This window comes from Notamacropus eugenii, chromosome 6 (assembly GCF_028372415.1).
Source record: "Notamacropus eugenii isolate mMacEug1 chromosome 6, mMacEug1.pri_v2, whole genome shotgun sequence".
In the NCBI taxonomy this organism is placed as follows: domain Eukaryota; kingdom Metazoa; phylum Chordata; class Mammalia; order Diprotodontia; family Macropodidae; genus Notamacropus; species Notamacropus eugenii.
The window spans coordinates 353,853,465-353,877,265 of NC_092877.1; the positions used below are offsets into that span (position 1 = coordinate 353,853,465).

The window sequence follows — 23,801 nt, forward strand, 5'->3', positions numbered from 1 at the left end:
CACCTCACCAGTCCAGTTATTAAAAAAACCCTTTGAGATCTTCAACCCTGAAATCAAGTATTTATCAAGCATAATAAACAGACCTTTCATATACTAGTAGAAAAAAAAGGAATGCTAAAAAGAGTTGAAATTATACTAGGAAATTTGCTTGGTTCCATAAGGTATCTTCCAAACACTACCTTATTCTTATGCTTGGGGGAACACAACAAAATTCCACATTTAAAACCTTTTTCATTCAATTCCTTGATTATACACAAATCTGACAACTTCTTTACGGATGCTAAAATGTCCACACCCACCCACCCGCCAAAAAAAACACTTGTAATGAGGACTATTATAAACATTTTATTTAAAGACAAAGTAAAAAAGAAGGTGCACAAATACAGATGACAATATATTCTGTGTATTTCACATGAAAGAAAACGTAAATTGCATTAGTACTGAACAAGCAGAGTACCTGGAGTCCAGTCTTTACACAAATAAAATGAGGTCACTCCACAAACATGTCATGCTTATGAAAATAAATCTTATTTCCTAGAAACCCAAAGTTCCAACTACTCTGACTGTCCAACGCCTGATTTCCCTGCTGAGTAATTTTGAGACAGCCTCTACACCAAGTTTTTTTTAAAAAATTGACATGGCACTTAAAAGGGTGTGGAAAAATGAAAATAAGTAAAAACCTATTTGCAATGGCAATCTGTATAAAATTTACACATCTTATTCGTTTTTAAAAATCATACTAAAACCAAAGGCCACCCTGGAGGTTAAAGCCACATTATAGAAAATGCATATCACCTGTAACATGACTGATAGAAAACTCATCAGTTTTGTGCAGACATTTCCAAATGAAGACTCTAGTTAGTCATACGCCTTTAGTGTTCAGCTCACGAGAACAGTAAACGCACCCCTGGCCCCAACTGTTTTGTAGCGTTCCTGGAAACAGGTCACGGGACAAAGACAAAGACAATCCTAGGGACAGAGGAAGCATCACCACTCTGAGTTCAAGATCAACACCTTCTGATGAGAGATGTCCCACCAATGACCTGGGGCAAACCCTTTGGATCTCCAAAACTAATTTTAGATTATAATTACCTAATAAACAAAACAAAAATAAACTATCTTTAGATTATAATTTTGTTTTCTTTGAATTTCTCCATGCAGGCTAGGCACAGGAAAAATAAAGACACTATAGAACTGTGTGAAACCATATCTAGTGATACGTAGCTTTTAAAGAAAAAGAGGGGGAAGAAAAACTCATAAAATGTATAGGACCAATTCCTTACATCATTCTGAATTTAGGACTACATCTGACTGCCTTCTCACAATTAAATTTTTAATAAGGTTGGGAATGTATAGGCAATTTCAACGCACTGGGTTATTCCAGCTTCCAAATTACGCTCTCAAAAAATAATGAAAGGATGATACTTTTGGCATTTATTCAGCCAATAAATTTCTCAAACATATTACTATTTATTCAAAAATAGCTTAAAGAGCCTGCCTTCTTACTCTGTATTATATCTATTATCTACATAAGAAGAGTTTATAAAATCCAGAGTGAGCCAGAATAATGGCCAGTTTTCTCTAACATTTATTATAATCATTTTTCTTGGATCTCATGGAAGATTCCATGGAGAATAAGCGGCAAGTATTCATATGGTAATTTTCAAGAAAACTCTAATTAAGTTGCCTCAGTAGGAAGATAACATCTCCTATACATATCAAATTGTAAAAGATTTGTTTTTAAATGCACACCAATTCCACTGGCTAAATGTAATTCCTTTTCAAGTTTGGAAACAAAGTATTTCTCCTTGCTCATCCAATTCCCACAAAGAAACCGTCACTGAATCTTAAAAGAGCAGATGTGGAATTCTTCCCTTGAGGGGGAAAATAAATATGACCTTATACCTTCTCCAACTCCAACCACCTATTTTTGCTAAAGGCAATTTTTATTTTCTACATCCTGACAACCAGGCACCTTAGTTGTATCCAGGCTCCTTTGCATTCTTGTTAGCTGACGCCCCAGGTATAGAAATTTCTGGACAGAAGTCTCAGAGGGGCGCTAGTTCTTCCCTTGGGATCCCAAAAGGGAGAGACTCCAAGCCCACAGACTGACGGCTTTCTGGAGTGTCTAGTGCTCTCCTGAGTGAAAAGTGTATCCTCCAGTTATAAGGAAGCAGCATCTTTCTTATACCCACATATTTAAGGACTGTCATAACGTTACAAGTTTGACTATTCAGGACAAGACGGAAACATAAAACTGAACTCCTAGAGTTAAAGAACAGGAACATGTATTTCAAAGTCATCTTCTTCCTCCAAAATAACACTTCACCACCACCACCACCACCACGGCAGCCTGATGACTGGTGTAACTATGAGAGGCTTAGACAATGCTATTTCACAGTGTGCCTTAATGCAATGTACCAGAGGTCTTCTTCAAAAGCAGTAACAAATGTTCTTTTAAATAAAAAGGAGACTTGGCTACCACTTAACAAGCGATATGAGAGCCACAACTGCTCAGGCACCCCCTAAACTCCTGCAGCTGCCCACTTTGTTACAACTTCATCCTTCCTGGTCCGAGTCTCTGGAATGTGTTTTGAGAATTTTTCTTGTAGTTGAACTTAAATGTGATCATTTGGTCATTAGGATCAGGGATAAATGATACCGAGTGTGCCACAAGAGATGACAAATTTAAAATGTTCAGCTTATTCTATACGGTTGCATCCAAACTGGTAACTCGTTTATCCATGCATTATGGGACAACACAGGCAAAAGGAATGAGGCTCAATCAGACACACTCTTCTGCAGACATTAAGAGAGGATTGATATACTCAAAGCCTTCAAATTCAGACTGGTCAATCTTCTTCACAATGTCACTGTTGGGAGAGAAATCCGTTAGGAATTTAATAATATTTAAGACAGGGGTATCAGCAGCCATACACTAATTAAGACAGAAAACTGGCAAAAAAGGTATATTAAAACTATAAATTAGAGGAAAAACTACAAAAATGAGGCTTTACGAAGGCATCAAATATATATAGATATCAAATAAAATGTATGAAGAATATCAATCATTTGGATCAGGGGTCCTTAACCTGGAGTCTATGAACTTGAGGGAAGGAAAAAAAACCCCTTTCTTTCTTTTCAATAACCTAACTGAAATTCAGCATTCCCTTCCATTTTTAATATTTTATTCTGAAATGAGTCTATTGGTCTCACTGGACCATCAATGGGGGTCTATAATGCCAGAACACATGTGCATGTGCACACACACAAACTCTACACTTAGATGGACTTTTAAAAGTCAGAGAGAAAATATTTAAGAATATTTCTAGAATATAAAGAAGGGAAAACTCAACAGGCTTCTTTGTCCAGAGTTCCAGCCTAGAGTCACAGACTTTAAAGTGAAGATGACCAAAGGCTGCGGCAGAAACAATCACAACTGAGGCTTCTGTTCTAAGTGAATCTTCAGATCCATCCGATTATCCTCCTTCCCAAACTTCCCAGAGCTAAAAATGGCCTCTCCCTATGTTAGGAGGTTAGTAAGTGTCCATCCCAGGGCTGTGGATCATTCCTAAAGAGGAGAGTGTCCAGTGTTGTAAAAATGCCCAATAAAAGGCCGCTGTCCCTGGTGCTGCATTTGTTGTGGGGTTGAGGACAGAAAATCCACTATGAGAGGCCAAGAGCTGGCTGACAACATCAAGTACAGACCCCTTCAGGGAGTCAGGAGACAACTCCTGAGTGGCAGACAGAACTGGGCTTCCAAAGCAGGTTCTAAGGGATGGGGAGCCAATGCTAAAGATGTCTTTTCCCACTAGACTGTTTTCCTTTAGGCAATGGTGACTGAAGGGACTTTTCTTAGAATAAGAAAGTAGGAAGGGTGCCTCTTCCTGCAAACAGCAAAGACAGAGAATGTCTGAGCCAGGGAGACAGGAGGAAGACTGGGATTCACACTAGAAGACCTTGAGGACCTAACTAATGTATGAGGTGAAGCCAACCTGCCAGGGAGGGAGACAAGCAGGGCTTTGGGTTTGCAACAGCTGCTACAGGCTTCAGAGGAGCAAAATTAAGAGATGAGGAGGACTATGGGGCAGCAGAGATGGGACCCTAGGACTTCTCAGTCCCAAACATGTCACAAAGCACCCAGTTCCCATAAAACTGTTTTTTTCAAATGATCATAATAAGCTTCAGTCCAAGAAATATCAGAACATTTTGTGCCGTTAACTTACTCATCATCTGGAGTGAGCTGGACAGGTTCATTAGTGAACTGAGAATCAAAGTTGTCCAAACCAAATTCCCCCGAAATATTTGGCTTGAAGGGAGGTACCACCTGCTTTTGTTCCATCTAGAAAGACAGGTTTCATGGGAGGCAATTGAGAAAAAACACATGTGGACCTGCAACTTCACTGTCTTTTTAGGTTCCATTTCAGACCATAGGCCTGACCTCGAAACCAAATGCTCCTTTGAGCAGGACTACATTAAACGCTTTGAGTTGAGCAACAGGCCAAAATTATTCATTCCCTCTAGCTACATGATTCTGTTACATGCACAGGCATATGTACTCAGATATGAATCCTACATACTACCATCTACACAAACACATATACATACATATATTACTACACTATACATATATACATGTAACGTATCCCTATGTTACCATATGTGTTCAGTAACATATATTCACACACACACACACAACTAGGTATGTAATTTATATACACTGGGGCAGCCAGGTGGGCAGCAAATAGAGCACCAGCCCTGCGAGTCAGGAAGACCAAGTTCAAATTCAGACACTTACTAGCCACGTGACCTTGGGCAAGTCACTTAACCCCAATTGCTTTGCCTCCCTGCTCCAAAAAGAAATTTTACACATCCAGTACATATCAAACATATATAATTTCATCCCTGGGGCAATCCCTTCAGCAACACTGATTCTGACCTCTCTATAGCTTAGATGGTCTTCTGAAGTTACTCTGGCCTAAAAATCCATTAGCCTTTGGACAACTGAAAAATAAAACTTCCCCTCAGAGCAGAGAAACACACTCTGTCCATCCCAAGCCCTGACTGCTTAACAAGACTGATTAGCCAGAGTCTGTGTTCCTCTGACAAAAGCTTGAAGAAGCTGGGGTCCCCTCCAGGCCACGAGGAGACAATGAAGGAGAAAGGCTGGTTCTAAAAACCTTTCCGGATTAGTAGGGTGTGGGCCCTTCTAATGCTGGGTAGGTGACAGGTAGATGAAGAAGACTAGAAGGTATCCCAAGGTACTGTTCCATCTCCCCAGCTGCCTGGCCCATCCTGGGCTGACTCTGCCCCAAGCATTGCTCTCTTGATTGGTGAACCTTGGACCAGGTTCACCCTTAATCAAGGGTCCCAGCCATGCTCATTTCACTCCCTGTTCCACTCCTGCTTTGGACTCTCTACCTCCTCAGCAGCCCTTGGGAGGGGCGTCCTTCCTCCTCCCCTGCTCTCCAGCTCTCCTTTCTATTTTGTCTTGCCCTGTGAAAAGGTCAGCTCCTTAAGAGCTGAGACCATCTTGTACAGCCTGGAACATGTGCTTAACCAATGTTTTATCCATCAATGCTTCTATCTAAAGAGTTAGCATATCAATAGCTACGTAATGTAGGGAAAGACATTTCCAGAAACAATTGTGATGCAAAACAAAAGTAAATAATAAAACCTGTTTAAAAACAAAAGAAGATGATCCACATACCATATCCCAGTCTACATTTCGGAAGAATGGATGTCCCTGAATGTCAGCAAAGCCTGTCTGAGGATGACAACCTAACCGTTCCTTGGGGTCCTAGAAGTGGAAGAATGGTCAATTTATTAAATGAATGCCAAATGGGGATAAAAACGTTCATACCCCTGGAATTAATAATCATTCATTCTTCTTCCTAGAGGCTACAAGGTTAATCCCACCAGGTTATAAAATGGTTGCTGTGTCTCTATAATGCAGCCATGGTCCAGCCTCTCCCCCCTCCGCCTCGAATATGTCATGCAAGTTAAGGAGGAATGTCAGTCTTGCTGCTGAAAGCATCACAGAGCTGCTGAGGCTCCAAGTTTCTTGAACCCCAAACGTTATCACCCCAGACAGTCTTGGTTCTAACTCAATTCTAAGCACTGCTTCATAATTCTGGACAGTACACCCAGACTGCTGTGAGTTCATCTAGTATTTAAAGTAGTCACAGGTAAAAAAACTTTTCCTCTTTGCCACTGATCTCCCTCAGCTGATTCATTCAGCTGCAGGGGAATCTTGGCCACCTCACTACTATGAGGATATGTTCTCATTTTTCTTTTGGTTAAAGTCGTTTTAAATTTGTATATTAACACCTCTCACCTTCACTTTGCACTGTGTTAACAATTAAGTCTCAAGTCAAGCTATTTCCTCTGGAAGGTGTGCATCCCCCCTAGGTTCTGCTGCTGCTGCCATGTGGTGTTAGCTCCATCCCAGCCCCCTTTCCACTCTGGTCCCTTAAGAGATTGGCAATGGCTGAGGGAAGGCTCCTCAAACTTCCAGGCTCCACTGGTTTTTTAATGGTCAAAAACAGTACTTAATGTCTCCTGACTGGTTCCTGAGTTCCCCCAGCACTTACTGTACTAATCCATCAACCCAGCTCTTGAATCACCTCCCACCATGAGCTATTCAACATGATTAATCCTTTGTGCAAGACCTGCTTGCTCAGGTAGGTGACTGGTTCCTGGGGGAGAGAGGGATCTTTCTTCCCTATTTCTTTCACTCTCTCTCATACCGTCATCCACAAAGTAGGCCCTGGACAGCTATCTCTTGGGGAATCAATGCCCTATTTACTGTTTCACAGTGACTTAAAACACAGTCCTGGAGAAGGGGTGGGTCCGGAGGTGAGGCTGCTTTATAGTTGGCATTCATGTATATCACCTCACCCACTACAGGGGGATATTAAGGCAATAAATGAAAAGGTTTCATTAAGCATAGTCACATAACCTCTAAGAACATGACTGACAAATGAATTGAAAACTAAAAAAGACTTTGGGGCACATCTGGGAATCTTAAGCTCCAGGGCCCCTTGCTGAGGAACCCCATTTCCCAGAAGTGCAGCCATGCATAAGACACCCCCAAACACCAACTCTTACTTTATTAAGAAAACTCTTCAGAACACTCGCAGCTTTGACAGAGAGGGAGCGGGGTATTCGAATTTGCTTTTCCAAAATAACTAGAAAGGAAAACAATGAAGAGATCATATGCCAGTTTTAAAGAGCTAACTTCTAAAACTACATCTCTCTGCTGACCTCCAATTGTGAGTCTTTTCTTCTCATAAGATTTCTTATTTTATTTTTTCCACTTAAAAGTATTTTATTTTTTAAATAATTATCAAAAGAATTTTTAAAATAAATAAAAAAGAAAAGAAAACAAGGAAAAAGAAAACAAGAAAATAAAGAAAAAGTATGCTTCAAAAAAATAGTATTTTATTTTTTCCAATTACATGTCAAGAGTTTTCAACATTCACTTAGATTCTGAGTTACAGATGTTTTCTCCCTCCCTTCTCTAGCCCCGCCCAAGACATCTAGCAATCTGACATAGATTATACATGTACAATCATGTTAAACATACTTTGCCATTAGTCATGTTGTGAAAGAAGAATCAGAACGAAAGGGAAAAACCATGAGAAGAAAAAGAAAGGGAAAATAGCCCAATCTGTACTCAGACTCCATAGCTCTTTCTCAGGATACGGACAACATCATGAGTACTTTGGAATTGTTTTAGATTACTGTTTTGTTGAGGAGAGCCAAGTCTATCAAAGCTGGTCATTGTACGATGTTGCTGTTACTGTGTACAGTGCCTCAAACTCCCTATGTCTAAAACTGAATTCCATCTCTCTCCCCAGAACCCTTCCCCCCATTCCAACCTCCCTATTACAGTAGAGGACAAGGGTCCCAACCTAGGAGTCATCCTGGATCCATTCCCCACCTCTCTCCCTTCTCGTCCCCACACTATATCCAAGCTCACCTCTGCAACATCTCCCCAAGAGGACCCCTTCTTTCCTCTGCCCCTACCCCACCTCCTCTCTCACACCCTGCCTCTCCCCCCTGCCCCCCCCCCCCCCCACCTCACACCTGGGCTACTACACTCAGTGGGGGGGGGGTTGTCTGCCTGCCTCCTCCACACAGCTCACAGCCACTAGAGTGAATTTCCTAAAACCCAAGTCGGATCATATCCCCACACGAACTACAGTGGCTAGTACTTCCAAAACACTGTCTGGCCTTCAAAGCTCTTCCTAATCTTGCTTCCTCTTGCCTTTCGGGTCTTCTCTAAAACGTTATCTTCTGTCCAGTGACATGGACCTCCTGACTACTTCACTCAGGAGACACTCCATCTCAGCTCTGGCCATCCTCGTTAGCAGGCCCCCACCTACAATCAAGCCCTCCCTCCTCTCCTGACTCCTTGAAATCCCAACTAAAATCCCACCTCCTACAGGAAGTCTTCTCCAACCCCTCTGAATTCCAGTGCTTTCCCTCTGTGAATTATCTCCCATTGATCCTAAACATAGCTTACTTTGTACATATTCATTGGCACAGTATCTCCCCCATTAGACTGGGAGCTCCTTAAAGGCAGGGATTGTCTTCTGACTTTTTTCTTGTCGCCAGCCCTCAGCACAGTGCCTGGCACACAGAAGGTGCTTAATGAACGTCTGACTGTTAAGTTATGGAAGCTGCTTAAAAGGTCACAGTGAACACACTTCATTCTCTTCTTTTGATGGGGGGGGCAGGTCTTGCCCTCATTCTGTTGTAGAAACTGTGCTCTTTTATTTCTGGGCATGGTTCCTTCTTTTCTCTACATTCTTCTGGGGATTCTCTGTAAAGTCTGTCCTACCTAATCAGGCCATCTCTGCCTCCTGAATTCTCTCCCCCCATGACACTGCCCAAGCTATGCCCAGAACACCATGGTGTTCCTTTAGGTGTGCAGAGCTAAGCTGCTTCTTATTTCTGCAGCTGGGGACAAGAGGCACAAAACCACCAGAAAACCACAGATACTGAGCAGGGGTAAAGCTCCAAGACCTGCTGCCAAAGATGACAGTGCAGCCCAGCTTCCCAAGAAAGCTCCCCTGTCTTATCTTCGTCTCAGAAAAAGGAAACAGAACTTTCTTTTGGCCTCACTTTGCTGCTCAGCATTTACCACAGTGTCTGGCACATAGTAAATGTTTCATTTTGCTGACCAACTGACTAATCACCTTGAAAGAGATAATCCTCTGTGTTCTGATCAGGGTTATCAGAGCTCCCGACAATATCAAAGGGAGACCTTCCTGCCATCATCTCGAACATCAGCACTCCAAGCGCCCACCAGTCCACACTGAAACCTTCAAAAAAGAGGTTTGAATTAAAAAAGAGGAAAAAAATAGTCAACCATCATTCTTTAAGGTCTTCATTACCAAATAAACACAAGTACTATGTATGAAATGGTCTTCTAAATGCATTCTAATCCACATCACAAAGTCACAGGGTTTATGTCGTTAAATTAACAAAAAGATGCATTCCTAAAAATCTGTTCAAAAGAGTAACTTTTAGAAAATGAATCTTATAAATTTCCATAACTCCAGAGACAAAATTTCCACAGAGAAGCTCAGATCCTGGAATATCTAAGGATAAAATAAAACTCCACAGAACAAGATTTCTGACTGGGATAACTCCCCAGGCGGGACATCTTGGACTGTCCATGGAATGGACCCTTCAGGTCAATCAAATTCTCCCCTTGGCTTCTAATGAGCAGAAAGGAATCACTGTCACACAGACATAGCCATAAGCTACAAACAGATAGAGAACAGCCTGACCACAGCTTTAGTATCCAGGGTGAATCTTCCTGCTGATGGGGGGAGGGGGGGCATGGCATGAATTCCATATATAAAGTATCCTGACACTGGCAACCTCCCCCTTCCAGGTCTTTAGCTATGGGTGGATCAAAGAACCTCCCTATCATTCCTCCCCTTCTTATTTCTCATATAGTGAGGGCTGGGGGTGTTACCTGGATTTTCTACATGTATTTTTTTCTAATAAGGTCACTATTGAAACACTAGAAAACTCAAAAGGCAAACACCTAAAACAGAAGATGATCAATTTTTTTTTAAATAAAGTCACGAGCTAGACTACCATCACCTAGACAAAAAAACAAAACAAAAACCCAACTCTTTATTACCATAATCTTCTCCTCGTAAAATTTCAGGAGCAATGTAATTTGGAGTACCACAGAAAGTACTGGTTGTGTCTCCTGGCCTTAATCCTTCCTTTAAAAAAAAAAGAGAACAGTGGTGTCACAGGAACCCTAAATTTTGCTGTCAAATCACCTGCCCCATCTCAACATCCCAAGTCCAGTATTGGTCAGATAAGGGTTAATTTAAAAGTCAACAGCTCCAGACTCTGGGGGAGTCAGTCCGCTGTACACTCTCCGTTCTGGCCACACTGGTCCTCTCGCTAACCCCACCCTCTGGACGCTTCGCTTTCCCCATCATGCCTTGGCCCAGCTTGTCTCCAAGAGGGAATGAACATCTCCTTTCAACGCTGAGCTCAAGTACCATGTCCTTCTGAGTGCCAGTTCCTCCCTCCACCCATGATCTTTCACTTACTTTGTATATATTTTGATTTGCTGATATGTTTGTGGATTGTTTTCCTCTGATAAGCATGTGAACTCCCACAAGGGCCTGGTTCCCTTTTATCTTTAAATCTCAAGTGCCTCACGCACAGCAACTGCCAGATGAATGCTTACGGGAGCCTGATTAAAATATGTCCCTGCCACAATGACCATTTTTTAAAACGCCTGTGATATCCTTCAAATATACACAGCTCAAAGAACATCTGTCTTCACTATTATCTGTTTAGAAATAGGTCCATTATGACAACTACCTTTTCAAAAAGATCTGACTTTATTCCTTCCTAGCCTCTAATTTCAAACTATGCAAAAAAATTGTATCCCACAAGTACCCTGCTTTAAAATCCACATCCATGTGATGATGATCCATTAATTCTACTAGAACTGTCATAATACACAGGAGCTACACTAAGGCAGGAAGTAGGTTAACCACTAATAATTTCAATAAGCCTGGATACTGTCATTGGTTTGTAAGCAGCTTTGAGGAATGACAAATGATTCTCTCGTGACACAATGTGAAATTTGTCATGAGGCCTTGATCACCTCAATAGAAAGTCTATACAACGTGAGTACAAACCACCAAGAAGCTGGCTGTGTTTCATGTCCGAAATTAGTGAAAAAAAATTGTCCATGAAATGTTTCCAATGTAAACTCAAAGTGAGGTTAGATGAACTCATAGCAGAGGGCCTCCACCCACCAGCAAAGTCTATACAATGTTAAAGCAGCCAGTGGAAACCTGTAGAAAGTAACAGGGAATATTTCTGGAAGAAAACTGTGAAAGTGCTTCACAAAGTGTTTCTGATTTCCAAAAAACCTGTTACAAGAAAAACAAATTCATCCAACATTAACATTTAGCCAAAGGCATTAAGCTGCTTCTCTCCTTCGCTGGCCTCAAACCTTCAGATAGGGGGTTCTGTTCTGGGGTGGGGGTTTGGGGGTGCTTTTAATTTTCCTGACGGTTGAACCTTACTGGGCAGTGCTCCCTGCTAGCTGGGCTTCCCAGCAGGGAAGTGGGGACCAGCTTCAAATGCCACTAGGTCAGGTTTTGGAATCTAAAGGGAACCCCTTCTTGCAAGGAGCAAATTAAAATGCCTTTCTCAGTCAGGTCATCTGAAGGCCACCAAATTTCTCCAGAGCATGACACAAATGAAAACAAACAAAACTTCCGAATAAAGGAAAGACAGAAAGTAGTTTTAACAGGTCCCTTTATTCTTATAATTTCTCTTCTTAAAGAAATGAAACTTCCTGAGAAATATGCCATATTTAACATTTTAAAATTCTAAACCTAAAATCCCAAAAAAGAACATTTTCCCCCACACAGCAAACACAAAATGAGGATGCTACATGAAACTGTGAAGCTCCACTTCATGCCGCTTGCTTTTTTTTTTTTTTTTTAAGTATACACTGCATTACACGTGCTGCTTTCCAAATTGTCCAGCTTGTCTATGCTTCCCTCCTGTCCTCTCCTGGACAATTTAAAAAAATGGTGTAATGGTGGGTGCCATGGACATTTTTGAAAGGGCACAAAGGGACCCAAAAGGCTTTGAGAGAACCACTGAAGAAAAAAAAAGCTTCTCTCCAAAGCCAGGGAAATATATGGGAAAAGGGCTCACGTGAGATGTCTTTCCCCGTGCACATCAGCAGCCACAGATACCAGGAAAGCAGGCCCCTCAACATCATGGCTCATGGTCAGCACTTAAATAAGGTCAACTTTGCCCATGAAGCTTTGCAGCTGCTGCTGAGCTCAATCAAGGAGAAGGCCCAAGGCAAAGATCATTGCACAGAGCCCCCTGAAGAAGGGGTAACAGTTGCCCTTAATTTTGGCTGAAGAAAGGAGACCCTTCAAGGTGAATCTTTTAAAACTGACAGACATGAGGATTCACACTCTCCTCTCCTACTGGAGTCTGGGTCACCACCAATACACCTAAAACCTCACTGGATTCCCAGCAGCCCCGTCATCTATGAAACAGTAAGGCTGACCACAGCCCTTCTTTACCCTCAGTGAGGCTCACAGAGGAGGTGGCATTGAAAAAAAGGAAGAAAAAGAGCTGACCCAAAGCATTCTGGAGCCACTCCCCCTACCCCCATGAGGTTTCCTTTTCCTCCTCCCCCCCTCCCCCCCTTCCTACCCCTCCTCCCCTAGAGGCCATTAGCAGAGGCAACAGCCTTTCCGAAGCGCTAGGCCAAGGGCCCTCACCTTACACATGCCGTAGTCAGTGAGCTTAATGTGGCCTTCAGAATCCAGCAACACATTGTCCAACTTGAGGTCTCGATAGATTATCCCTCGTTCATGAAGGTAATTTAGTGCTAGACTTATTTCTGCAGAATAAAATCTAGAATGAGATAAAAAGGTCACTGGTTTGCTTCAAAAGAAATGCATGTTAAACTTTAAATTACACAGCTTCTAATTAGTAAGGACACGTCTAAGTAACTGTTTTACAAACGTAAATAGTGCTCATATCACATTAAAACTTCTTTTTCTCTGGTCAGGAGTCAGAATTCCTTAAGCAATCCTTTCACAAACCCAGACACCAGGTCCAACACATAATCAGCTAGAAGACAGAGTCAGCACACCTGATTATTTTAAAATATTGTTTTTTCATTAAAGCCTGTATTTCACAGAAATCTTTTCATACCTCAAACAGTTTAATGGATGACCTAAAACTACCAACCCTTCCAACAAAAACCTGTTGTTCACACTGGACACTCAGAACAAGAATGAAAAAAAATGTTTCTGCCATTAGGTAACGCAGTGTCACAATAGCCCTCCTATGAGGTCCCAGTATGTGTCAGAGGTTGTAGCCCAGGTTCTCCAAAGCTCTGAGGGGAAGCAGGTTCTGGTACGCGGCCTGTCTGCTGACCAGCAAAGGCTCGGCATCAGGGAGGTGACCAACAAGGGGGTGACTCGCACTTTTAAAATCCCACTGACTATCATGGTGGCACAGAAGGCGCTGCTTTATGAGTCATGACACATGACACATATCCAAGTTTTACATGTGGAAGGCACATGAAATAGCAGAGGAAAACATTATCTGGTAGCTATTTCACTGCTGGCAGGATGATCTCAAATGAAGTGTACTCCTTTGTCAAGGAAAGACCATTCCTGAGTGGAAGTGCACACCTAAGTGATTTTTTTGTTGGTGTTGTCCATAGCAACCAATGAAACTGTCCACCAAGGCAAGAAGGCCACGAGAAGCACTGGGAAAGGTCAGGCCCACAGAGGGATGAATAGAGAGTCCTTCAAGTATTAGAAAAATATTCAGGCATTGTGAGGACAGCAAAACAGCCAATTCTTGCCTTAAATCTCACTGGATAAACTCAAATCTCTACAAAATCATTAATTAGCTTGACTGTCTGCAGCATTCTGGAAAAGACTGTCCTTCATTAGCTGAAGGTCCCAAATGGCCCCGGGCAATCAGGAAACACTGTAGCTGGGTCCTGGACTGTTCAGCTCCTATTCCTTACTGAAATAACATTGATTCTGTGTTGCTGTTTTTTTAACTGATCCTATTTACAGTTAATGATTTTGTCCTGTGACTGCCTAAATCATGGTTCTTTGTCTCTGAATTTAGTTCAGAATTCAGCTGGCCTGTGATGAGTTAAGTTTAGAAATTTAGTTCTCTTGTTAATCACTGTCCTGTTCTTGTGTCAAGGAAATCTGTTACGCTTGAAGGAGGCAGGTGGACCCCAGGGAGTCTGGTCTAGTATCTTTACCCCACCAAGCTATCTTCCAGGATGTCTGCTTTGCCATCTCTAACCTGGCAGGTGGACTCAAACAATAAACATTCCTTAGTCAGGGAAGAGGAGGAGAGAGTTGCGGCTAGCTCCTCACTCCCAATTTCCAACCAATTATATTGTCCCCCATGCCCAGCTCCGTAACCAACCATCACTTGTTCTCCCCCTACAAAGTCCTGTTCTTTGTTCCCTAAAAACTAGAAAGGGCAACCATTCTCTAACTCATGGTCTTTGCTTGGCTGAGGAAGTTGAGATCCTATTCATAGGTAAATTCATGCTTTACTAATCAATCAAATGTGCTTAGAACTTTGTGCCTCAGTTTCCTCATTCTGACCATAACCTTGTGCTATCCAAGCTTCCTATGTCCTACTGGCAGACCAGCAAGCGTGACTGCCAGACATTCTCAGTTCAAATAAATCCTCACAATTGATAACAATATTACAAATACAACATTAATTGGGGACTATCCATTTGGGCTTTATTTTCTCGGGAAGAAAACCATACAGGCATTGTTGCTGATTTACAAATGGAGGGAATATACCAACTCGGCCACTAATAGGAAGGAAGTGGTTTGTCCCAAGTGAGACAAAGCAGAACCAGGTCTGAAACTCCATTTGTGATCCCTGATCTAGCCCTCTGACCTCTGTTCAAAAAGGTCAATGTATAATCTCCCCAAACTGACACAAAACCAAAGTTACAAAACACAAGAGGGTCAAAGGAGTTTTCCACCAGTTCACTGACACTGAGGACAGAACTATGACCCTCAAATTTAAAAACTGATCAATGCAAAAATACAGGCAGACCAACTTCAGGGATTTTTTTAAGTAACAGAAATGTTCTGTGATCACTTTCAAAAATATACATAAATGAACTTAACAGTGTTGCTAATAAGAATGTGAATTCTAAAAAAAAAATGTATACTTAGCTATTTTTATGTAAATGGACCCTGAAAACAAGAGCAAATATTTCCCTCAAAAAGTTACTTGTATGATTCATTTGCTTAGGCCCTTTGAAAGTATACTTATGTACATCAGGACATATTGGATAAATATTAAAGCAAAACAAGGAGCCCGAGACCAGTCTCAGGTATGTGGAGAACTGCCAGAGAGTGTGGGGACGTATGCCAGTCTCCCACTGCTGGCTCCTCACCCACCTAGGGAACAGCACACAACCTACCTGGCATGTTCTTCTGGGAGCTTCCTCTGTCGCTGCATGTGGAACATGAGATCTCCTCCATTCACATACTCTATCACAAAGAACAACCTAAAAAAGAAGAGCACCTCTCAAACTCCCCTCAGGGACAAGGCCTTCACTCTAACATTGCGGACAATACAACGTAAGCCAGTCAGAACGATGGGATGCACGGCCGGGAGAACAGGGCCCCCCTGGGGACAGGCCAGAGAAGAGAAGGCCTAAGGGAGAGTCTCTGGCGGCCCAGTGAGGGCTTCTCTCTCTGGCTCTCTTTGGAAGGGATCCCCTGGTGAGAGCATGGCTGCCTCCTTCTCCTCCTCTGTGGTCTCCATTCATCACACTAAGAGTTCTAGCACCTGCTCCTCCAAAGCAGCAGCTCTGACATTCCAGGAAGCAACACCAACCATACAGGTCATTTCTAAATTTTTAGGATCAAATTGGGATAATATATGGAAAAAGCTTCAGAAACCTGGAAGCCCCAAAGAAACACAACAGGATCCCAGCAGATCACTCACAATGTCAACATTCCCCAAAACAGCTGGTTCAGTTTGGGGAGGTTTTTTGTTATTAAACTTATCATTTACTCAGCAGCCAAGCCTGAAAGCTGGGAGCATCTAGGTCTTGCATCTATCTACTTCTGTGCTGGACACGTTATTTCTCCCCCATGAGAACAAAAGTTCTAGGTGGGCAGAGGCTGTTTTTGCTCTTTATTCATGCGCACAATCTTTAACACTGCTACTGAAGGACAGATTGACTACCAGCCTTCGTGTGAAGTAGTCTCTCTGACCCTCCAATGCGACTCCCCCACTGGTCAGACTGGGATACTTCTTCATCCCTGGGGTTGTGTGTGTTTGTCCTTCACTGCCAAAGAAGACCATGCCATCAGGGAAATAATGGCATGACTTGCACTTGACTTTGTTTTGAGTGAGGGAGGGCTGTGCAGGTCACCAGCCTCACTTCTCTTCCAGAGCAAGCTGAATTCAGTGACCAAATATTCATCAAGATGACTGGAGATGATAAGGCAATTGGGGTTAACAGACTTGCCCAAGGTCACACAGCTAGTGAGTGTCAGGTGTCTGAGGTGAGATTTGAACTCAGGTCTTCCTGACTCCTGCACTGATGCTCTATCCCTGCACCACCTAGCTGCCCCAATTCCTGGGGTTATCATGGGGGCCTAGGAATTCTTTGTGTGACATGCTTCATAATCACACAGCCTTGTGGCCACTCAGCTCCTGCTATGACTACAGCCCCTCCAAGGGAACCTCCTCTTGAGTTCTACTCCAGGCATTCACTAGGGCACAAGGGTCCTAAAAGGCCCCAACCAGCAGGGAAGGCTCTTCAGCAACAAACTGAAGGTCGGTCAGATGAATGCTGGAAGGGCTCCCTAGCACAGTGATTGCTTTTAGGCACCACGGCCCACCCAACCCTCCATGAGGAATATGCTAGAGTTCTGGCCTGAGCACTATGCAGCCCCATCTGCTGGCAAGACCACCGCATCATGGCCTAGGACTGTACAGGTTTCATCCTTGGTGTAAAACTATCACAAGCAATTCCTTCAGATATGCCCGGTTCAACCCTCTCCCTACTCCTTCTCTTCACTCTTACCTGCTTTCCGTCTGGAAGCAGGAGTGCAGGCCAACGAGGAAGGGGTGGTTGGACGCCTGCTCAAAGACATGCTTTTCTGTCTGCACCCAATCGATGTCCTGATAAAACACAGGAAAGCAAACCCAAAGTCTTCAGATTCTCTCTCTTATCAACATCCCCTCCTAAAAGCAATTATTATTTTGTTCCTAAGAAAATTAGCAAAGTCAATTATTGAGACACAGGAGATAAAATGAGCCTTTCACAATTCATCTCACCATCAATTCACAATCTACACAACAGGACACACATATACATGTGAGATAAAGCATGAGAGTCCATCAAAGAAGCACTGGACTTGAGAGATGGGGGGCCCACAGCATTTCCCTAAATGGGAAGCTTCCCCCTGACAACAGGCTACAGTGTCATTCCTAAGATCTGTTACCAAAAGAGACAGATGATCCGAGTAAAAGCATCAAACAGCCATGCAGATGGTGCCAGGGCCTTCCTGACTGTAACCCTGGGAAGCTTATACTATACACGTCCACTCAGTCTTAACGACACCCAAGAGCCACTCACCTCATCGTCATTGACCAGCTCCTTCTTCACAACTTTCATGGCGTATATGCGCTCGGTTTTTTTCAGTCGTACCAACAGCACTTTGGCATAGCTGCCCCTTCCTATTACACGGAGCAGATCGAAATCCAGGAGACCCAGACTAGATGAAGCTTTACCACTGTCTCTAGTACTCATTGCCTGTTAAAGGAACGATCATTCTTAAAAAGGCAATGGCTGAAAAGCCCAAGTAAAAACACCCAACTAGAAAGACACCCCTGAAAATGGAGACTCTCTACATCCACAGCATTTCTGAAGTTCCAAAAGATGAAAGGGAAAACACCAATTTGGAAGCCATTTGTAGGGAAGACAGAGAAGGAAGGACCCAAAGCAAATCGCTAGAGTCTAGGCAGGAGTCTAACTCAGGTAGCAGGTCCTTAGGGACTTAGAAAACCACAAGTGACCATTTTGTCGATGTTACACAGTATTTTCATTTTCTGGTTAAATATTTCCCAATTACATTTTCCTCTGGCTCAGCCCTCTCCACAATGCCTAGTGTCTGACCCTTCTGGTGGAGAGTCAGGGCAGACCAAAGAGAACCCACTCAGTCAGGAAGGGGCAAGAAACATTGTCAGACACAGCATAGGGCTGGGGAAACTTTCCTCCCAGCATAGACCCAACAATTAGCCAATTTTAACAATTTAAGCTGGGCAATTATTAGCAATTAGGAACTTCTAGAAGGTAGTCTCTTGACATGCTGGCAACAGAAACCAGAAGAGGTTAAGGAGGAAGTGGGTGGTAAGGAAATGAGACAGTGTACTGTGAGGAAATCATTTTATACTTCTTCTTAAAGAGCTTATATATTAAGAGACAAATAAACTGGATAAAGGAGTGGGTCCTAATAAGCCCTTTTATCTTCCAGCAGTGTTTATCATAATACTACAGTTCTACCACATGATAAATCAATTTTAACTTTACATGTTTTTTAGAAAAGGCCAGGAATTTGGTTATTTATTTTTTTCCCCAGAGAGCAGAAGAATCTAATATTATCTTAGTAAGGATCACTAGGCAACCATTTGATGCAAATTAATCAGTAAACATGGAGCTGTTAGCTATTAGATGGGGGAGTCACCATGACTTTGAAGCCAGCTGCCAGAGAACTACTTACTAGGAAAAAGCTGTTCTGTGGTTTGTATGTTTGTACATGTCCTTTTCGCTCTGTTGGGTCATGAGAAGAAAAGGAAGTAATGGAATGGAAGGGAGAAAATGGGTGCCTTTTCATGGGAGCAAAAAACTGAAGGGAAAAAAAAACTAGGTGCCCATCCACTGAGGAACACCTGAAGAAACCGTGGTACATGAAGGATAGAAACAATGGAACTGTTATTGCATCATCTGAAATGATAACAGGGTGGGGTTCAGAGAAAACTGAGGACTTAAATGATGCAGAGAGAAGGGGACAGAACCAGAAGCCACTAAAAAGCAGCAGAGGTGCACCGAAGGGGCCCAACTTGACTTTGGGGCCTGCGGAGGGAACCCCTCTCCCCCTCCTTAGCAGAGGATGGCTTGGTTTAACATATTCTTCATGATAGGGGAGGAACCCTGTGGGGCAGTCATTGAGAAATGAAGAATCATCAATGACACCGTTTTCAAAATGAGCATAAGTGGTTAGAACGCCATCCTCTGGAATGAAATCATGCGCTGAAGACAAGCTCTCTATAAAGCCCTCTGAACACCAAGGTCCCTGCACATGTTCCCCTATAACTGCAGAGCTGAAAGGGCCCTAGGCATCCCCTCCTCCAGTCTCTTCATCTGAGAAAGAGGAAACGGAAGCCCAGGTTCACACAGTACCTCCTGAGAAACAGAGTCAGCATTCCCCAGATGTTCTGACACCCTGGCTCCTACTCTCTCAAATCACACTATGACCCACCATTATAATCAACAGCTGGCTAACAGAACTGTCAGATACAATAGGCCGAGCGACTTTTACCTCCTTTTCTTCACCAACGTGGTCCAAACTCTCATGACTTGAAGGATTATATGGAATTACTAGAAGAAAAAAGACACCACAAAAATGGACAAAGAAGGTAGCAAGTCACTAAAACATAAAGGACCCACCTCTTGAGATGTGAAGGAAACCCTAACTCCCACCATGTCAACAATCTCTGATTTTTACCATTTCTATCTGTCCATGTCCTTTGTGAATAAGGTTTGTTGCCTCTCTAACACTTCCGTGGGAACTCTTTGCCAAAAGTGTAGACACCAATGTTTCTTGCCTTGTTATGATGATAATTTCATTCTTCAACAGAGTGGAGAAACCAATGAGCAGAACTTCTATTCTGAATCAGATTTTCACTAACAAAGAGGAACTGTCAGCTAGGGTGGGTGGAAATGATGGGGCTTTACAGGAAGGAAAGAAGGATCCCACGGACTAAACTTTTACAAGGGCGAAGCAGTTTAGGATGATGGGATACCCTCAAGATTGAAATTCTAAGGACACACAGACAATTTCTGTGAGGAAGAAAAATTAAAAAGACAAATGAGGATATAAAAGAAATTCAACCAATTTAGCTTCAAAAAGACATGTGAGAAAGAAGGAAGCAAGGGCAAGTGATGGTGCGTGAATACAAACCTGCTGCACGAGACTGCCATAATGGTGTTGGGTGCCCTAGGGCTCAGAATGATCTGAAGCTGGAGGAAAGCGAGGCAACACCGCGGGGTGCAGGTGGGGAGGAATTCCCCAGATGGGATTGTAGCTTGGGATGAACGGTACAGAGAGAAGGGAAAACTACTTGACTTATACAGGGACGAAGGGGATGTGGCTGCCCTGAAGAAGGGAAGTCACCAGGGACAGATTTGCTTGATTCTGATATAGTCCAAGAGCTGCCTGATGTCAAGGCTGAGAGCCACATCAGGCATCTCTGAGAAAGATTGGAGTGTCAAATCCTGCTCCCATTCTGACAAACTGAAAAGTGGGGCAAACAAAAGGTCATCGAACTTGACTGATTCCTTGAAAACTTCTAGAACTTCTAGAAGAGGAAGTGATGACCCAATGAGCATCCACCAAAGGAAATAGCTGCCTCAGAGAGCCAGTGTGGTTTTGTCAAAGACAGGTCATGCCAGACCAACTTTGGTCATGCCAGACCAACTTTACTTCCTTTTTCTGACAGAGTTGACAAGTGATATGCAGAGATGCTTCACCTAGATCTTAGCAAAGCACTAGAGAAGATATTGCACATGTGGGCTAGACAAGAGTGCAGCAGGGTAGATGTGGAGCGGGTCAACGGGCCCAACCACCAGGGCAGTGGGAAATTGTTCTAGGTCATCTTGGAGACGGGCTGTTGCAGCTGCACGCTGACCATCTTTATCTATAACTGGGATAAAGACACAGAGGATAGCCTTACCAGATGTTCAGAAGATGCAAAGCTGTGACTGACAACGAACACACTGAATAAAAATAAAGACCTTTACCAGCGAGAATATTAAGGTGACCAGTGAAATTCAACAGAAATAATGTGGGTTCACAGGAGTAATTTTCCTAAGTATGAGCTGGGGAGCCACAGTTAAACAGTTTATATGAAAAAAATGTAATGCAAGTGTTTTGTTTTGTTTTTTTCCCAAGTAGAGGGAAAAGAAGGGGAGAGAAAATAAATGCTTGTTGATGGCTAAAAAAAAACCTAAACAATTTAAAAATAAAATGAAGTTTGAAACAAACTAAGACTCAAAGAAGCAGCTAGGTGACGCCATAGTGCATGAGGCACCCAGGCCTGGTGTCAGAAGACTCATCTTCCTGAGTTCAAATCTGGCCTCAGTCATTTTATTAGCTCTGTCACCCTTGCCTTAGTTTCTTCAATCTGTAAAATAAGTTGGAGGAGGAAATGGCAAACCACTCCGGTATCTGCCAAGAAAAACCAAAATGATGTGACAAAGAGTTGGCTACAACTGGAAAACAACGATGAAGGCTCATAAAGAAACCTAAAGATGGGAGGGCTTTCAACTAGACTGGACTATGGGGTATGATACCCAAGGAAGTGGGCCCTCTCTTGGGCTATGTTAGGAGAGGTATAGTTTGCAGGATTAAGGAGGAGACCCTGATGCTCTCTGCTTGACCACACTGGGAGTGCTGTGCTCAGTTTTGGGTACCATAGATTAGAATACTAGTGACCTGGGTAGCATCAAGATCATATCACAAGAGGATCATTGGAACAAAGTATGATGAACCTGGAGAAGAGGTTTCTATGACCTCTTGTGTATGATAACTGTCTCTAAGCACATGAAAGACTATCATGTGAACGAAGGATGAGATTTATCCTGCTTGGCTCTGGGGGGCAGAAGAAGGCCTAAGGTATAGAATTACAAAGAGGCCAAAGTAGGCTTCTCCTTCTTGGATAACTCTACTTCAAGAGATGATAGCACACTCTTTATTGGATTCCTTCCCAATCCGAGACTGGCTTCTTCAGGCTATGCTGGCTGCCCAGCAGTCCTCCTCGAGGGGTGACAGGCAGGCAGCATAGTATCCTGGATTACAGACAGAGACAAATGTCCTCTGCTGACTCTCCCCAAATCGTATGACCTCAGGGAAGGCCCCCAAGGTCACAGTGCTTGGCTTCAGTTTCCTGATTCTGAAAATGAGGGAATTGGTTCTTAAGGCTCCTTCTCATCCGAGGATTCTCAGCCTAACAGGAAATCTCAAAGTTATCAAAACTATGTTCAGATTAAGAAGACAAACAGATAATCTTCCCTCCTCAACTTGCCCCCCTGCCCTCTAAAACAGCCTTGTTCCTCTTGCAATCATCTTGTTCCCCTGAAAAAGAGTCTGGAATAAGTCTCACCTGTCTCTACGTTGTCTGAATGCACAGAGGTTTGGTCCATGGGCATCACTGGTTCCTGGATAAAGATTTCAACAGGTTCAGAGACTGTACATTCTTACGTTCTGACAAACTGACATTTCCAGCAGCTATCAAATATCAAAACTAAACCGGAGAGAATATGACTGAGACACCATATCACTGCATGTAGGATGGTTACCTTCAGAAGTTCTTACTATATGAAGCTAGACAACGTCCCCTGAATGAGGTTATGTTCTCCACACTGGAAAGACGAGAATGTTCATTTCCAGTGCTTGTATCAGAAATCAACATTCAAGGCCGACTTGTTACTGAATTCTGATCTTGGAGGCAGCCTCTCTGTCCTCAGGCCCTCACTGGGGAATGGGAACTTCATGAGGTCTTCTTTAAACTAGCCACTAATAGCCCCAAACTGTTGGCTGATGAAAACTGAAGATCCAAGTTTAACAAACACCAGCAGCAAAGAGTAAATGAAAGTGAATGTTCCTCATTTCATGCTGACATCAACTTTTGATAATTGAGGATGAGGAAGGAGAGGGGGAGGGGGAGGAGGAAGATATAGCCAGAGTCTGAAAGGCTTTATACAGGCTACCTCAAAGGATGCTCACAACAACCCTGTGATGTAGAAACCATAATTATTCCCATTTCATAGATGAGGACACTGAGTCTCAGAGAAGTTAAATGACTGGTCTGGGGCCACTCAAGTGTCTCAGGCAGGATTCAAAGCCTAGTCTTCCTCATGCCAAGCCTGGCACTCTCTCACTGTGCCCTCTCGCTGCCTCTCCTCCCTGATGGGCCCTTGAGAGATTGCCTGGTTGAGTGGAAATGGCATCCTGGGTTTGAATCCTAGCTCGTGCACCTTGTGTCACCTTAGGCCAATGCCTTCAACTTTTTGGGCCTCAGTTTCCTTACCTGTAAAATGAGAGGTTGGGACAGCTAGGTGGTGCAATGGATAGAGCACCAGTGCAGGAGTCAGGAGGACCTGAGTTCAAATCTCACCTCAGACACTTGATACTCACTAGCTGTGTGACCTTGGGCAAGTCACTTAACCCCAACTGCCTCATTCTGGGTCATCTCCAGTCATCCTAATAAATATCTGGTCACTGGATTCAGATGGCTCTGGAGGAAAAGTGAGGCTGGTGACCTGCACAGCCTTCTCTTACTCAAAACAAAGTCAAGTGCAAGTCATGTCATCATTTCTCTAATGGCATGGTCTTCTTCGGCAACAAAGGATGGACACACAAAATGCGAAGTTGGACTCCATGATCCCCAAAGCCCCC

At 43.1% G+C, this 23,801-nt stretch overlaps 1 protein-coding gene across 2 annotated transcripts in view; it reads right to left on the bottom strand.

Moving 5' to 3' along the window:
• Positions 1-325: 325 nt before the first annotated feature.
• PRKCI (protein kinase C iota) overlaps positions 326-23,801 on the bottom strand; it is a 76,436-nt gene continuing 52,960 nt past the window's right edge. For both annotated transcript variants that reach the window (XM_072618491.1, XM_072618490.1), the window contains exons 7-18: positions 22,507-22,561; positions 19,665-19,723; positions 17,702-17,878; positions 17,147-17,244; positions 15,527-15,613; positions 12,813-12,948; positions 10,166-10,253; positions 9,207-9,332; positions 7,111-7,190; positions 5,711-5,800; positions 4,227-4,342; positions 326-2,873 (exon numbers count right to left, since the gene is read on the bottom strand). In XM_072618491.1, coding sequence (XP_072474592.1) covers positions 2,786-2,873; positions 4,227-4,342; positions 5,711-5,800; positions 7,111-7,190; positions 9,207-9,332; positions 10,166-10,253; positions 12,813-12,948; positions 15,527-15,613; positions 17,147-17,244; positions 17,702-17,878; positions 19,665-19,723; positions 22,507-22,561 — 1,200 coding nt within the window. In that variant the 3' untranslated portion in view covers positions 326-2,785. The remainder of the gene's footprint in view (positions 2,874-4,226; positions 4,343-5,710; positions 5,801-7,110; positions 7,191-9,206; positions 9,333-10,165; positions 10,254-12,812; positions 12,949-15,526; positions 15,614-17,146; positions 17,245-17,701; positions 17,879-19,664; positions 19,724-22,506; positions 22,562-23,801) is intronic.